At 48.6% G+C, this 17,844-nt stretch overlaps 1 protein-coding gene and 1 pseudogene across 12 annotated transcripts in view; both read right to left on the reverse strand.

The window, feature by feature from the left end:
- The window catches only part of USP36 (ubiquitin specific peptidase 36), a 45,196-nt gene extending 34,834 nt beyond the window's left edge, over window positions 1–10,362 (reverse strand). For 3 of the 12 annotated variants that reach the window (XR_010110727.1, XM_034943010.3, XM_034943013.3), the window contains exons 1-4: window positions 10,209–10,362; window positions 8,062–8,224; window positions 5,592–5,853; window positions 4,761–4,982 (exon numbers count right to left, since the gene is read on the reverse strand). Coding sequence is in view for 10 of the 12 variants with exons in the window: in XM_034943010.3 (XP_034798901.2) it covers window positions 4,761–4,982; window positions 5,592–5,844 (475 nt within the window). In the remaining 2 variants the exon portion in view is untranslated. Of the gene's footprint in view, window positions 1–4,760; window positions 4,983–5,591; window positions 5,854–8,061; window positions 8,552–9,815 lie in introns of those variants that run through there. The other 9 variants (XM_008971535.5, XM_055102276.2, XM_063599439.1 and 6 more) reach the window with 7 other exon arrangements.
- A 4,965-nt stretch (window positions 10,363–15,327) lies between these two features.
- On the reverse strand, window positions 15,328–16,318 carry LOC100969878 (large ribosomal subunit protein uL6-like; annotated as a pseudogene).
- Between the last annotated feature and the right edge of the window lie 1,526 nt (window positions 16,319–17,844).

Below are 17,844 nucleotides of genomic sequence, written 5' to 3' on the forward strand. Positions count from 1 at the left end.
TCCCTAAAGCACACGCTCAGAAGACAAATTTCTGGACCAAAGGGCAAGCACGCCTTCAAATCGCTAGATACTGTTGTCTACTACACAGTGCATTACCTATTATCTATTATCAAATAGATCCATCTCATAACACAAAACTCAACCCAAATCATTTCCCTGCAATATCTCCAACTCCTTAGACTTCAAAATCAATAATGCAACAGCATGCAGCCTGCTTAGCAAATAGACATTAAAATGCTATTATTTACACAAAATTCCTCTTGAAGAGATGTAAAAAACTCTCCATGAGATTGCCTTTACATAAAGGGGAGGTTTTTTTCATTTTAGACTTCTGCTTGCCTTTTCTAACTATATCCATGTTATTACTTTTATTTTTAAAATGACAATAATGATTGGTGAACTCAAAATTAGGCAAAAATTATGTCATTTAAAAGAAAACACAGGCCAGATGCAGTGGCTCACGCCTGTAATCCCAGCACTTTGGGAGGCCAAGGCAGGTGGATCACGAGGTCAGGAGGTTGAGACCATCCTGGCTTACACAGTGAAACCCCGTCTCTACTACAAATACAAAAAATTAGCCAGGCATGGTGGCACGTGCCTATAGTCCCAGCTACTCGGGAGGCTGAGCCAGGAGAATCGCTTGAACCTGGGAGGCGGAGGTTGCAGTGAGCCAAGATCACACCACTGCACTCCGGCCTGGGCGACAGAGTGAAACTCCATCTCAAAAAAGAAAAAAAAAAAAAAAGGACAACATAAATATTGAAGAGCTCTTTTTTTTCCAAAACCTAACTTCAGGTAAGATACAGTTTTACTACAAAAGAAAATGGCCATGGGGGCCCACACCTGTAATTTCAGCACTTTGGGAGGGTGAGGCGGGTGGAACACGTGAGGTCAAGAGTTCAAGACCAGCCTGGCCACTTGGTGAGACCCCATCTCTACTAAAAATACAAACATTAGCCGTGTGCGGTGGCAGTCACCTGTAATCCCAGCTACTTGGGAGGATAAGGGAAGAGAATCGCTTGAACCTGGGAGGTGGGGGTTGCAGTGAGCCGAGACTGTGGCAACTGCACTCCAGCATAAGCAACAGAGACTCTGTCTCAAAAAATTGTGTAGAAATTAAGCCTCTAATCACTATATATAAAACGCTGCTGGTTGGGCATGGTGGCTCACCTATAATCCGAACATTTTGGGAGGCTGATGCAGGAGGATCGCTGAGCCCAGGTGTTTGAGACCAGCCTGGGCAACACTGCCTAACCAAATCTCTACCCAAAGAATACAAAAAAAAAATTAGCTGGGCGTGGTGCTATGAGTCTATAGTGCCAGCTACTTGGGAGGCTAAGGTGGGAGGATTGCTTGGGAGGTGGAGGTTGCAGTCAGCTATGATTACACCACTGGACTCCAGCCTGCGTGACAGAGTGAGACCTTGTCTCAAAAAAAAAAAAAAAAAAAAAAGCTTCTTTCAGCCTAATAAAATATCACTCTTAACAGGGTAAATAACAATCTAAGCCAGGTTCTCCAGCAATATATGAGATTAATTTAAGTGGCACATGGACAAATATTTGTTCGTGTAATTTAGGAAAATATAACTCAAAAGTCAATCTATGACTACACGGACATAGAGAGATCTGGGAAACAAAAGGACAGGACTGAACTGCGTTCCTCCTAGACTATTTACACAGTGTTTCTCTTCTAGCTAAATATTAGCGCCAGAGACAGTCCAGCCTACGGCAGGAGCTGCTGCTCCGTGCCACGTGCACAGTGGACCCTCGTCAGAACAAACACCCCTTAGGATCCTCAACTCTTCAAATGCCATGTGCTAGGAGGGGGAGACCACAGCCAAAGCCCACTTAGGGGTCACTCAGGATCCAGTGGGGTGCAGGAAAAAAAGGCCACAACGTCTCTTCATATGTTCCAAGGTAGTAAGATGCACTAATATTTCACAGTGATACTGGCCCATGGGACCGGTATCGGAAGGAAGACCAGGCGTTCTCCTTGAAGGGATGGCCATGGCTGCCTTACTCACACGCTTGCTGCTGACATGCTGCAACAAACTGCAGCTTACCTGTGCCAGGTTATGGGGATTTACAGATGTTATCTAGTTTTAACTAAATTAATCCTCACAAAGTTGGCAAATGGCTCAAAAAGATCCTGCAGAGAAACCAAGAATGGAAGGCAGCTCTACAGCGGAAGAGCCCTGACAGGCCTGGGATAGCAGAGTCTTACTGCCAAAACCATGAGACGAAAACAACGGCCATCTAGTCAAATCTTACTGAAAGTCCACCCAGAACCACCTCAAAATTACCAAGGTCACCACTGGAAATAGGGGCTACAATTAGCCATCTCAACAATGTGCTTCTGCAGGGCACGGTGGCTCATGCCTGTAATCTCAGCACTTTCGGAGGCAGAGGCAGGCAGATCACCTGAGGTCGAGAGTTCAAGACCAGCCTGGTCAACATGGTGAAACTTCATCTCTACTAAAAATACAAAACTAGCCAGGCGTGGTGGCGGGCGCCTGCAGTCCCAGCTACTTGGGAGGCTGAGGCAGGAGACTCTCTTGAACATAGGAGACGGGGGTTGCAGTGAGCCGAGATTGCACCACTGCACTCCAGCCTGGGTGACAGAGCGAGACTCCATCTCCAAAAAACGCCCCCAAACCATGTGCTGCTTCATCTCAACAACTATGCCTTGATAATTAACCTTTGCTGCTATGAAGCCATCACAATTAGCAAGATGTTTACAAACACTTCCCACTGCATGGCCATCTTGTGTTCTTTTATTTGTTTTTTTGAGACGGAATCTTGTTCTGTTGCCCAGGCTAAAGTGCAGTGGTGTGATCTCAGCTCAATGCAACCTCTGCCTCCCAGGTTCAAGCGATTCTCCTGCCTCAGCCTCCCAAGTAGCTGGGATTACAGGTGTGAGCCACCGTGCCCAGCCAGTAGCAGTCACTTCTATAGCACTCCCTGTTTGCAGGCTGCTACTCCAGGCACTTGACTCACTCAGAATTTATTGGAGCCTCACACAACTCTGTAAGGAAGACAGTCTCATTCTTCCATAGACCAGGGACATTCTCAAAAACTCACAGTTACTAAGGGGCAAACTGGGAAGCAAACCCTACAGGCCAGGCTCCTGAGCTGTGTTTTCAACTGCTCTGCTCCCTCCAGAATTCTACTTAGAGATTTTCTGCAATGAAAACATCCTGCATTCCTAGGATAAACATAAGTTGCTTACAGTTTTTTAGAAACTGTGTCATTTGGTAGTATTTTCCTACAATTTTTTTATCTGTGTTCGTGAAGAAGTTGTGGTTATCCATATTCTTTCTTGCATTTTCCTTATTATTGTTATCCGAGTTATAGGAACTTTATAGAATGAGCTGGGAAGGATTCTCTCCTTCTCTATTCTTTGGAAGAACGTGTAAAGGATTGGAATTGTTTCTTAAAAGTTACATAGAAATTGGCTGGGCACAGTGGCTCACACCTGTAATCCCAGCACTTTAGGAGGCCAAGGCGGTTGGAACACCTGAGGTCAGGAGTTCAAGACCAGCCTGACCAGTATGGTAAAACCCCATCTCTACTAAAAATACAAAAATTAGCCAGGCCTGGTGGCGTGCGTCTATAGTCCCAGCTATTTGGGAGGCTGAGACAGGAGAATTGCTTGCACCCAGGAGGCGGAGGTTGCAGTGAGCTGAGATCACACCACCGTACTCCAGCCTAGGCAACAGAGTCAGTCTCAAAAAAAAAAAAAAAAAAAGTTACACAGAAATAACATTGTCTCTGCTTGGGGTTTTTCATGGGAAGATTTTTAACCACTGCTTTAATTTCTTTAATAGTTAAAAGACTCTTCACTTTCTATTTCTTTCAGTTTTGGTAAGTTATATCTTATTTCACCTCTATTTTAATCAAATAGAGCACACCACCACATCCAGCTAATTGTTTCGATTTGTTTTTTGTGTGTGTGAGATGGAGTCTTGCTCTGTCACCCAGGCTGGAGTGCAGTGGCACGATCTTGGTCAGCTCACTGCAACCTCTGCCTTCTGGGTTCAAGCAATTCTCCTGCTTCAGCCTCCCGAGTAGTTGGGATTACAGGTGCACCCCATCACGCCTAATTTTTATATTTTTAGTAGAAACCGGGTTTCGCCATGTTGGCCAGGCTGGTCTCGAACTCCTGACCTCAAGTGATCTGCCCACTTCTGCCTCCCACAGGTGTGAGCCACCGTGCCCGGCCTTGATTTGTTTTTGTAGCGATGGGATCTTGCTGTGCTGTCCAGGCTGCATGTTTTATAATACACATAAGATATACTGATACAACAATAGATGCATAAAACAACTGGGCCAGGCATGGTGGCTCACACTTATAATCCCAGCACTTTGGGAGGCTGAGATGGGAGGATCACGTGAGCCCAGGAGTTCAAGACTACAAAGAGTTGTGATGGAGCCACTGCATTCCAGCCTGGGTGTCAGAGCAAGATACTGTCTCTAAAAAAATAATAATTGTGTATATATACTTTGGAAGTATCTTTTGAAAACATTTCTGTCTGGGTAATTATTTACAGAAAAGCTTGGCAAACACATCCCCACCTGACCGATTCACCTTCATGGCCCATTCTGCAGCAGGCATGATTCAATTAGGTTTCATCAGTTACTATACATTATGAACTACCCTCCTAAATTTGACCCAGACTGAGAGCAGCAGTGCCACAAGTGCATGGGCTTATCTAATCCAGAGGACCCACAGCCACCCCACTGCTGCAAACCCACACTCACAGCTGCGAGCATGCTCCTTGGAGAGCAGGTAGTTGGCTAGAGGTGGTGTGTAGGTCAAGCACTGGATGGTGGCATTGAGAAAGCAGGTGTTGCCAAGGTTGTGGAGTCCTGCGCCCACACGGAAGACCCGCTCCCACCTCAGAGACAGTCGCTCCGTGGGGAAGAGCACTTTCTGCGGGGCTGGGACTCCGTCACCACAGCTCTCACACGTGTGCTCACTGCCTGAGGAAGAAAGGGACAAGGGAAGAAAAGAGGAAGACGTAAGTCCACACACAGGTCGTCCACAAAAACAAACTCCTGAAGCATACACTTAGCATGCAGTGACTCGGAACATGGCACCAGAGAAGAACTGGTGTTCTGGTTTACGGGACATTCCTGGAAAGCTCAGGAGTAAACCCAGCCATCCCACGGACCTCCTAGGCTGCTTGGCTAAAGAATCCAAGGGCCCCTCTATAGATGGAGGACACAGCTCAAAGACTGAGTGGCGGAAGGAGCCAGGCCTGGCACTCTGCACCACACTGTGCCCACATGCAGCCCACCCCATTTCTCTTTCTTAGTTCCAAGCCTGACTTTCGACTGTATTATACTTGGGATAGGGGGACAGCAAGTCCAAAGACCCACCAAGTACACAGATCCACCAAGCACACAGACTTCCTTGCTACCAACCCGGTATCATTACTTCTATAACTGAAATCCACTGACCCCATGTAAAAATTCATAACTCTTTGACCACATTCTCTTGTTTTTCCTACTAATTAGTCAATATTTAAGTCCATCCACTTCGTCACCCCGGAGTGAGGGCCTCTCTGCCAGCACACTGCACATCTGTACCCTGTCTCCTGGCCGGTGGGTCATCTCCACTCTTGTGGCGACTAGCTCCCTCTGTTTTGGGGTTGAGCAACACATATTTGCTCTTTAAGGCCTCCAGCTGGTAGGAGAAGCTCTTGCTGGCTGGCTCGAACTCGATTTTCTGTAAAAGGACCTTCTTGGCAGAGGAGGCAAGAAGCTTCCCCAGTTCTCCATCATCAGCCGAGTCCTTGCGGCCGGGTTTCAGGGCCTCCTTCAACTTATCCACTATTGGCATGGTGCATCACTGTAGGGACAAGAAGAAACATAGAGCCATAGATAACGAAATTCCGGGACAAAAACATCTCTTAAGATCTCCTCTTTGGTCATTATGGATGCTAGCCTCCACAAAAGCTCCCCTGGATCAGTGATCCCCTGGATCAGCTGCACAAAGGAAACAGGGAGACCCAGCACTAATCACTTGGACATATTAGTTCACGTTTCCCCCACAAAAAGATAAGATGCCGCTACAAATAGAGCTGAGCAGACAACAGTGGCCCTGAGGCAGCCAGACAGCCCCTGCCATGTGCATCTCTTCATCAGATACTCATCAAGTGGCTCTGGACATCATTCTTGGTGCCATTTCCTTCCAAAGGTCATCACGTGGTCCAAATGTCTGCTCCAAAACAGGGGCACACTAATTCTCACATACAAACTGGTTATACACACACGGACACGGACACACACACACACACACACACACACACACCCACGCAATAAATGAATTAGCATGCAGGTCAGATGAGCATGCATGTCTGTACAGACCTGCACTCTTCAATATGAAGGCCACAGGCCACACGTGGCTACTGAGCATGTGAAATGAGGCTAGTCCAGGTTGAGAGGTGCTATAAGTGTAAAATGCACACCAGATTTTGAAGAGAAATACTCACTAGTATAAGAAGAGAATATAAAACATCCCAGTAATTTTTAGATCAGTTACCTGTTGAAATGGTAATATTTTATATATATTGAGTTAAATAAATTATGAAAATGAATTTCACCTGCTTCTTTTTAATGTGGCTACTATAAAATTTTAAATTATATTTGTGGCTTGTATTAATCTCCATTACACAGTGCTTGGAGTACAAATTATCTTTTTAAAAGTGAGGAAGGAGAAGAAAAGCAAGTAGCAGGCCTAGAGACTAGTATCCATTAGACACCTAAACTTAAACAAATGTCTTCCCAGGACTCTTATCAAAAGAGAAGAAGAAAAGCAAAGCAGGAGAGTGGGGAGATCACAGGCTTTGGAATGTGGTGGCCCCGGGAGGTTCTATCACCCTTAGCTATGAAACCCAGGGACAACTACTATGACTTCTCCAAACCCCCTATTCTACTGTAAAATAGCAACAAAAATAATAGGCTTGGGAAGTGCTTTAGAGCTTGCTACATACTACAGTCCCTAACAGAGGATCGATACTGTTGGTGCAGCTGCATGGAAACTGTAACCAAGAAGAGACCCCTGCACCTCTCCAATCGCTACCTTTGTATCCACCACTTGCCCTCCCCTACCCACCACCTCTCAACTTAACCTTCCCAAACACAGCACAGACTATCTGAGTCACAATTTCAAAAATATGTCCCTTAAATTGCTCACTCACATCAGAAAAATGATGACTTCCTCTGGTATTCAGTACCCAGCCTGCCCTCAGAGAATCAACAAGTCAAGTGTGCCCCAAAATTCTGCTCTAGTGAAAGTAAGGACCTCCTCCAGCACCTCATATTAAGCCATTCAAATTTATCACTGTGGATCATCTAATTCTATACATGGATCAAGTATCTTTTTCTACAAAAACTTCTGTAAAGAAAAGCCAGGTGCAGTGGCCTGGGCCTGTCGTCCCAGATGCTTGGGAGGCTGAGGTGGGAGGATAACTTGAGGGCAGGAGCCTGAGGCTGCAGTGAGCTATGATTACGCCTGTGAATAGCCAGTGCAGTCCAGCCTGGGCAACATCATGAGACCCCATCTTTAAAACAAAAAAAATCGTGGCTCACGCCTGTAATCCCAGCACTTGGGAGGCCGAGACGGGTGGATCAGGAGGTCAGGAATTCAAGACCAGCCTGGCGAAGATGTTTCTCTACTAAAAATACAAAAAAATTAGCCAGGCATGGTGGCAGGCGCCTGTAATCCCAGCTACGCAGGAGGCTGAGGCAGAGAATTGCTTGAACACGGGAGGCAGAGGTTGGAGTGAGCCGAGATCACGCCACTGCACTCCAGCCTGGGCAACAGAGCAAGGCTTGGTCTCAAAAAAAAAACACAAAAAAACAAAAAAAACTTCTGTAAAGAAATTTCAGAAACTTATTTAAAAAAAAGCATTATAAGTTGTCTGATTTGAGAAAATAAAAGAGCCTTTTCTCATGAGAATTATCAAAGACTTCTCACCAACTGAACAATCACTGCTGTGTCACATGCAGACAATTCAACGGAATCAAAAAATACACAGAAGCCTCGCAGACTCACCTGGGATGTGCAGACTTGGGCCTGCTGTCCTACTGCGGCATGGAACCAGGATCTTAACGGAGGGCTGAGTTTGGCTGGGCAGGTGCTACCGGAGCTCCTGAATGTAAGCGCTCCTGGGCTGTGGCCTGTTCAAACACCGAAGCCACAGAGCGGGCGTCAGAGCCTGTGGGAGGGACAGGGAGACCATCAGTGGAGGCGACTCTTCCTGTGCCTTCTCTTCAGCTACTTCCCAGGGATGCGGCGCGCACCGGCAACCCTCTACCACGAAAAAGCCGTCCAAGGAGCATCCACGCGTGCACTCAGGATGAGGCGGGTGGACCGTACTACCTCATCACCAGTTGTTGTAATGCACACGATATGAACACCTTAACCTTGACCCCAGACAAGCCCAGAGAAGGAAAACCTCCCCAACACCTGCCAGTCAGCTCCAGTCTAATCTTATTTCCAAAGAGTAAGAGGTAATAAATCCCCAAGTTTTGGATTTAATGAACCAGTAAAACTTCAATAACAACAACAACAAACCTCAGGGAGTAATAGGAGTTGCCAAAATTTTGCTTTGCTAAGTGTGGATTTTCTCTTTCATTACCATCTACGATCACTATGATTACATAAAATTAAGGTTCGTAAAAACAGTTTACAGTGAAAACATTCAAACACACAGATGGAGAACCGCACAGGGAGCACATGAGCCCCCCTTATTCAGCCTCAGTAACTACGTCTGACCCATCCTGAGTCACCTCCCATCCCCAGGTAATTCTACAGCAAATCTCAGACCTATGACTTCATCCATAAATAAAAGCATACCAACTCCCGAAAAATGTGTAAGGAAATGATCTCAGAATAAAAGCCATCTACAAAGTGAAGACATCCAGTCGTATTAAAAACTCCCCACAATATCACTGCTTTCGGTCAGGACTCACATCTACCCTGGAAGGTGAGAACTCTGTCATGCACAACCAACGCTTGAGAACCACTTAGGGAGGGGATAAACGAAACTTGGGAGATGTAACCCAATTTCACTCGAGATAAGTAACTTTGAACTTAACCCACTCCTTAATGTAGATGCAGAGATTTTGGACACAATTTTTCAAGTGGGACAGGTCAATCTCTACTTCACCAATTCCACCTAAAACATTAAGCAATAACCTAAACAACGCTCGCTCGCTCTCTGACGTGTAGGAGCCCGAGACAAGTGTTCCTGTAATCACCAGCAATCCCTCCGACGCACACACCATCCACACTCTACCCAACTCAGGAAGGATGCTCTCTCTTGTCCAAGGACAGCACAGGCCTCATCCACATTTCCACCTGCGCGAACCCCAGCCAGCACCATTTAGGCTCATTCCGGCTCCCTCCTCCTTCTAAAGTCACTTTTCCAGGATGAACTGCAACGGACGCTCGCAGGGTCAACCACGTGCTAGGGAGAGGAGCCCACGGAAGCAGCGGCCTCCCGGGGCCCAGCGCCGCGCTCCAGGGGCCTCCCGGGCGACTCCGCAGCGCCTGCCCCGAGCCCGGCCGCGGACACAGCGACCTGAGCACCTCTCCCGGAGCCTGGTTCCGTAGCGAGCGTTACGTAAACGGGGGCGCGCGGAGTCTCCCCTCTCGTGTGTCTGGGTTTGGCGGCCGCCACTCCAGCCTCAGGCCCAGGACCCCCACGCCACCCACCAGAAGCAGCAGCATCGGAACCGCACCCCGCCCCGGGCACCATGGCCTCCTCCGCAACCACGAGGAAGGTGCCCGCCCCGGGGCCGCACCCGCCCCGCTGAGCTCTGCGGCCGCACGCGACGCCCTCGCCCTGATTCCGACTTCAACCTCTCCGAAGTTGACCTGAATCCTGCACAGACAGCGGGCCCCGGCGGCCCCCATCACCGGCCCGGAGCCCGGGGGACGGCGGAGACCGGCGAGGACAGCCCGGCCCCGGACCCTCCTCGGGAATACCCGGGCTCTGGAGAAGCGAGCTCGCGAGCGGGCGGAGCATCCCGGGTCCTCCTCGGGGACTGCCGAAGCCCTGCGCGGACCCGCGCCCACGTTCTCCCTGAGCGTCCCGGCTGCGCCCGCCAGCCCTTCCCGCGCCCCAGGCCTCGCGGAACCCCCGCCCCGATCTCGTCCCTAGGCCTGCGCACCGCCCCGACCCGACCCCAGCCTACCCCGGCCTCTCCGCGGGCGCGCCACAAGCCTACGCAGCCCTGGCGACTCCTTCGGCCCGCGGCCCAGCACGCGCACCATCCGGGCCTCCGGCGGCCTCACACACGTGTCACCGCGACGCTTAAAGGCGCCGCACCCAGCGTTCGCGCTGCGCTAACTCCGAAAGGGTTGGGAGGCTTTAAGAGGCGGGGCTAGATTCCGCTAACGCCCTGTCCCCGCCCACCGCCGCTTCCGTGTCGCTACGCCACCTCCCCATCACGGGATCCCGCCAGCCTACGTGATGACGCCAGTGCGCAGAGCCACAGGCGCTCCCGCCCCTGTGCCGCGGCCGGGTGACGTCTCCGCAGCGCACTAGAGGTGCCGCTACTTCCGGGTCGGCCGAGCGCACCTGGCGGCGTTGCGGACGCCTGAAGTGTGACAGTGGCGCGCGCCCCCGCCCCAGAACGGGGACTCGAGGGACTTTGCCCACCCCTGCAACAGCGCTCCCGCGCTGTCTCCCGGGCAGGGAGAAGGCTGGGCTCCCACCTGCCCCTGGCCGTCAGGTGGCTGTGGAGAAGCGGAGGCGCGGGCGCTCGGCCTTAACGTCCCGGGCTCTTGGGGCCATCCGTGACTCCCACCCACGGAGTACCTGCAGTTTGGGGAGGGAGGGATCTGGGAGCGATCGGCCAAAGCCTGGGGCTGCCGAGGAAATGGCTCTTCGGAATTAGGGATCTGAGAGTGTGAGATTTGACCTTTGTAATCTGGTGGCGGCTGTGCAATCTCTAGCTCCACCCACTCCCTCCAAAAGCTTTGTCCTCTGACAGCTCTGCGAAGGTTTTAGCTGAGTATTTGTGAGCACGTATTTCTTTTGCAGTATTTTTAAAAATCCTCTTGATCTGAGGCAACTTCGCTGGCTTCCTCCCCATTCCCCTGGGCAGGTTGACAGTGTTGGTTCCTGGCCTGACCTCAGAAACTCAAAGAAGCACAGGATGGGCATAAACTACTTTATCCAAAAGGCAGAACTTTGCAAACACAGTCGTATCTGCTGTGTCTTTTTTGATATAAGTAGGAATGATGAGTAGGGTGAAGTCACAGGTAAACAACCCAAAACGAATTTCCATGCCCTCCCCACGGATCCTAAAGCAGGGACTGGAGATGGGGAGAGAGGCTAGATGTACTTGGAACAAAATTCACCTTGTGTGTATTACCTGGGCGCTGGTGTTTTTTGAAAAAAGCAAACAAGATAACCATATTAGTCTGATGCTGAGACTATGCCCTATCTGTAAGAATCCTTGGGCTGGGCGCGGTGGCTTACGCCTGTAATCCCAACACTGGGAGGCCAAGGTGGGCGGATCAGCTGAGGTCAGGAGTTCGAGACCAGCATGGCCAACATGGTGAAACCCCGGCTCTACTAAAAATACAAAAATTAGCTGGGTGTGGTGGTGGGCGCCTGTAATCCCAGCTATTCAGGAGGCTGAGGCGCGAGAATCCCTTGAACCTAGGAGGCGGAGGTTGCAGCGAGCTGAGATGTCGCCACTGCACTCCAGCCTGGGCGACAGAGTGAGACTCCGTCTCAAAAGAAAAGAAAAAAAAAAGGCTGGGCACAGTGGCTCACGCCTGTAATCCTAGCACTTTGGGAGGCCGAGGCAGGCAGATCGCTTGAGGTCAGGAATTCCAGACCAGCCTGGCCAACATGGTGAAAACCTGTCTCTACTAAAAATACAAAAATTAGCTGGGTATGGTGGTGCACGCCTGTAATCCGAGCTACCAGGGAGGCTGAGACGGGAGAATCGCTTGTACCTGGGAGGGGGAGGTTGCAATGAGCTGAGATCGTGCCATTGCACTCCAGCAGCCTGAACAACAGAGCAAGACTTGGTCTAAAAAAAAAAAAGAAATGCAACGTAGGTCTCTCCCGAAATTAGCCCAAATCTTCAGCCATCTTCTACAGGCTGTGAAACCAGGAGAGGAAATTAAGTCCATCTTACCTTGACCTCCCAGGCAGGGAGCTGACCAGGTAATTTTTGGGTGACAATACAACTATTCTGTTAATGCACCTTTTTCTTGAGGTAAGTTCTAATGTAATCCGTTTTGGTTACAGCTTTCTATAACAGAATATTTTATTCTTTCATCTTTAATGTTTCTCTAGTTTTCTCTTTTAGGATTTAGAGATCATTCAGTCTCATCTCAAATATTTCAATTTCCATGTGGTTCTTTCATAAACATTTATCCACAGTGAGCCTGCCCTGCATTCTTTGGGTGTGGCTGACAGTTGCAGCCACCCTCAAGTCTGCGGGGGTGGGTGTGTTGCCCCTGAACTGCAATAGGAGCATTTCTCCCTAGCCTGGTAGGGGAGTGCAATCGTGGACTTGCTTTTCCACCCTCTGGGGTTGCATTTCATAGGTGCCGAGTGCCTGGGGGACCCAGGCCTTTTCACATGAGGGTTTTCAGCCCAGATGTCCCTCCTGCTCTAGGGGAACCCTTCACATCAGTCAGGTGACTTGCTGGACTGGTAGAGCCTCTGCCATCAGCCTCTGATGCAAAACCTTTTCTCAGGTGTCTGTGCGGTCCATGGAGACCTGAGTTCCCAGGTTTGGGAGGGATGCCACTTTCCTTAGGAAGAACAGCAATGTATGTCGTCCTTCCCATCCATGCAGATGGGACAGGGCTCTCAGGAAATCTGCCATTAGCATCGCCCTAGAAGATGCACAGGCAGAGGCAGCTGCTGGGCACAGGCACTTGGGGAAGACAGGAACCATGACGCCACGCCACCTGTTGGTACCCAAAGGAAGTGGCTCTTTTGGCTGCTTGGCACCATTCTTATGACCCTTCCATTTTGTTTCTAGTCTCAGAAGGGGTGGAGAAAGTCATCCTTCCTAAATGGTGTTGACTCTCAGACATCTGACCGTGCCAGGAGAATGGCTGTGCAAGGCGGCAGCCCAGGCCCGGGCAGGTGGCGGCCAGGAGTTGGGACCACAGAGGGCATTAGCAAGAGCAGCAGCTGCTCCGAGATGCTTTGGCACAAGTCAGGATACATATTTTGTAGTTTTCTCTTGTTTTTTATTTTTCTGAGGTGGAGTCTCACTCTGTCGCCCAGGCTGGAGTGCAGTGGTGCAATCTCAGCTCACTGCAACCTCCACCTCCCAGGTTCAAGCAATTATCGTGTCTCCGCCTCCAGAGTAGCTGGGATCGCAGGTGCACGCCACCACACCCAGCTAATTTTTGTATTTTTAGTAGAGATGGGGTTTCGCCATGTTTGGTCTTGAACTCTTGGCCTCAGGTGATCTGCCCCCCTCAGCCTCCCAGAGTGCAAGGATTACAGGCGTGAGCCACCGCACCCCACCTCCCGGCCTTTTCTCGTTTCATTTTGGTAAACTAAATTAGTTTAATACCTCTACCCCATCGGTGGTTGGAATTCCCAACCTCAATCATTTTGGGGGCTCTCTGCCTCCTTTGAATAGGACAGATCTCCAGGGGTTTACCCAGCCTCTGAAGAGCCACTCCAGGCAGCCGGCTGTTTGGGGAGGTGCACCCTGGTCTTCTGGTCTGCGGATTCCCTGCATCGCTCCCCTGGTACTGCTCTCAAGCTCAAGGGGCACCTCAGCCAGATGTGCCCTAGGCTGGCAGAGGTCCTTCCCCTAAATGCAGCTGGGCAGGATGCCACCCTTTCTACAATAAGTTTGGTCCCAGGGATTCCCCCAACACACACACACACACATTCTCTCTTACTCACATCCTCACACACACTCACACACCCCACCACACTCACACACTTTCAAAATCCACCGACTCTCACGCTCACACTCGCCAGCCCTTCCCCTTGCTCCGTCACTTCCCTCCAAGTCCCCGCCCCACACAGCCTCCTGCAGTCCCAGCCCCCTTGGTGCCAGCCATCTCCCCCAAATATCCACCCTTCTGGGCTCCTTTCTGCCCAGAGGGACCTGAAGTTTCCCTAGGAAGCACTTGCTAAAGGCCTCCAGTCCCTGACTCCTGGGGAAGAAGGATCCAGGCCTCTGCCACACAAAGCCTCCACTGTTCTCTTGGGGCTGGCACCCCTTCCTGTGGCCCTGTGGCACCAAACACATTGATTCATCCAGCGAATATTTCTTATTTACTCTGTTCCACATGGTGGTGAGTGAATCAACCCTGGACTCTCCCCACAAAGGACTTAAGAACACGCAGGTCATGAACAAATGAACACATTTGCATAATTATTATTACCAACAGTGACCAGGCCAAGAGCAGGATGAGGTGATGGAGAATACCTTGGCCTGGGGCATCGGAGAAAACTCTTGCGAGGATGTGCTACCTCCGTTGAAAGTGGGAAGATGAGAGACCGGCTGTAAGAGGAGCAAGGGAAGGAGGTTCTGGAATGAGAGAACAACACGAACAAAATGCCCGAGACAGGAGCGAGCTTGGCACCTTCAAGAAAATAAAGAGGAGAATCACTGAACCTGGCACGTGGAGGTTGCAATGAGCTGAGATCGCGCCACTGCACTCCAGCCTGTGAGACAGAGCGAGACTCCATCTCAAAAAAAAAAAAAAAAAAAAGGAAAGAAAAGGAGGCCATTGGGATGGCTGAGGCTGGAGGGGTGGACCACGTGCCCCACAGGCAAGAGGTCCCAACTATAGATGAAGCACGCAGGCTACAGACAGGTGAGTGGTGCCTCGGGTGAGAGGCAAGTTTGTCTCCATAGGTCATCCTGCTACACGGAATTCTCCAGAATCCCCTGCAAAGGTGTAGATGGGCTGAGTGCAGTAGCTCATGCCTCTAATCCCAGCACTTTGGGAGGTCAAGTCGGGCGGATCACCTTGAGGTCAGAAGTTCAAGACCAGCCTGACTAACATGGTGAAACCCTGTCTCAACTAGAGTACAAAAATTAGCTGGGCATGGTGGCATTTGCCTGTAGTCCCATCTACTCAGGAGGCTGAGGCAGGAGAATTGCTTGAACCCGGGAGGTGGAGGTTGCAGTGAGCCGAGATCGCGCCACCGCACTCCAGCCTTGGTGACAGAGCGAGACTCTGTCTCAAAAAAAAAAAAAAAAAAAGGCGTAGATGGCTTATGCTTTGTGATTTTCAATGTGACTTGTTTTTATTTTTTTCCAAATCTATAGGTCTTTTATTGAATCATCTAAATATCACAGATACTTAGGTCTGAGGAGTCATCCAACATCGTGTTTCTGTAGCTGGACAACTCTTAGAACCTCCTCAGCAGCCTGCGGAACTGTTCCTTTTTAGGAGACGTAGACAACACCCCAACATTTTCTGATACCCTTGTTTTTAACTATTGCTGCTTGCTGAATCAGAGCAGCTGAATTTGAACAAGACTGAAACAAGCTCAATGTCGTTTCCTTCAAAGATTAATTCGACATTCTGGGCTTGAGATACTGAATAAGCAACACCTGGCCTCATCCGAACCCTGCAGATGGATTTTCCACCCAAGATGTTTCAGATTTCAACGAGAGTCCCGTTCTCGTGGATAACGACGTTTCTGGGGAAGTGAGCACCCACAGAGGTCATCTTGTAATGGAACCCAGGGCAACCCCTTTGACCATGCTCCGTACACGACTATGAACAGTCCCAACGGCAGCCGGCTCCCTTCAGTTTCCCCACCGTTTGTCAACCCGGAGCCTCTTTTCCTTTCCAAGGAGACTGAGTTCTACATTGATGTGATTAAAGTCTCTCCTCAAGGCTGGGCGCGGTGGCTCACACCTGTAATCCCAACACTTTGGGAGGCAGAGGCAGGCAGATCACTTGAGGCCAGGAGTTTGAGAGCAGCCTGGCCAACACGGTGAAACCATGTCTCTACTAAAAATACAAAAATTAGCCAGGCGTGGTGGCACATGCCTGTAGTCTCAGCTACTAGGGAGGCTGAGGCAGGAAAATTGCTTGAACCCAGGAGGTGGAGGTTGCAGTGAGCCAAGATCGCACCACTGCACTCCAGCCTGGGCGACAGGGCAAGACCCTGTCTCAAAAAAATAAAATAAAATAAATAAATAAATAAATAAATAAATAAATAAATAAAGTCCTTCCTCAGGGTTCCTCTCAGGCCCTTCCCAGTAACTGTGTGTTCCTTTAGAGTAATGTTGACCTTTTCTGGAATATCCACGGGTTGGTTGCTGGGAACGGTCTTCATTCTCACAGTAGATGCGGCAAAGACAGCAGTTTTATTTTTTTAATATAACTTCCAGGCATCTTAACCTTGGAATTTTGAACATACTAGGACGTGTCTTTCCATGAATATTGTAAATTGTCAGGCTGGTCTAACAAGGCGGTTTTGGAATTCCACTTTGGGAGGTGTAGGAAGAATAACTTTAGAGCGGACCAACCCTCAGACACTGCTGGTAGGCATGTAAAATGGTGCAGTCACTGCAGAAAACAGGACAGTGCTTCCTCCAAAAGCGAAACATAGGACTACTATACACACTATCTATACATACTATATAAACTGTATATATACACTATGTATACAGTACATAGTATATATGTCTACACTATATACATAGTATATACACATAGTATATACACATAGTATATACACATAGTATATACACAGTATATACACATAGTATATACACAGTATATACACATAGTATATACACAGTATATATACATAGTATATACACAGTATATATACATAGTATATACATATAGATATACGTATATACTATGTATGTAGATATAGATACTATCTATATATATATTATGCTTCCAGACTTAATTATTGCAATACAATTTTTTTGTGTACTATTATGTATAATTATATTGTAAATTTATTATTTATTTATTTTTGAGACGGAGTCTTGCTCTGTCACCCAGTCTGGAGTGCAGTGGCGCCATCTCAGCTCACTGCAACCTCCGTCTCCCGGATTCAAGGGATTCTTCTGCCTCAGCCTCCCGAGTAGCTGAGATTACAGGTGTCGCGCCACCATGCCCGGCTAGTTTTTTGTATTTTTAGTAGAGATGAGATTTCACCATGTTGGCCAGGCTGGTCTCGAACCCCTGACCTCAGGTGATCCACCCTCCTTGGCCCCCCAAAGTGCTGGGATTCCAGGCGTGAGCCACCGCGCCCGGACTGTATTGCAATAATTATACATAATACTACATATATACAAATATACATAATATTGTGTATATACATATATACTGTATATATAGATATATAAATATATAGTAGTTTAGATATATATATGCTGAATCAGAGAAGCTGAATTTGAAACAAGCTTAATGTCCTTTCTTTCAAAGATTAATGTTGAATTAATGTAGGTTAATGTTGAATATGCATATATGGCTCTATATATCTATAGTAGATATATACATATATCTATAGTGTATAGATATCTATATACATATACTAAGTGTGTGTGTATATATACACCAATTAAAAGCAGGGACACAGATATTTGCACACCCATGTTCATAGCCACATTCTTCACAATAGCCAAAAGGCGGAAGCAACCCAAGTGTCTACTGATGGATGAATGGATAAACAAAATGTAATAGATGCACACAATGGAATATTAGCCATGAAAAAGAAGGAAGCATGGATCCATGCTATAATACCAATGGACCTTGAAGACGTGCAAAGTGAGCTGGACATAACATAGGTGGAATCATGCAGGATGATAGAATATATTTAGAATAGGAAAATCCATAGATACA

The sequence above is a fragment of the Pan paniscus genome, chromosome 19 (genome assembly GCF_029289425.2).
Source record: "Pan paniscus chromosome 19, NHGRI_mPanPan1-v2.0_pri, whole genome shotgun sequence".
NCBI lineage: Eukaryota > Metazoa > Chordata > Mammalia > Primates > Hominidae > Pan > Pan paniscus.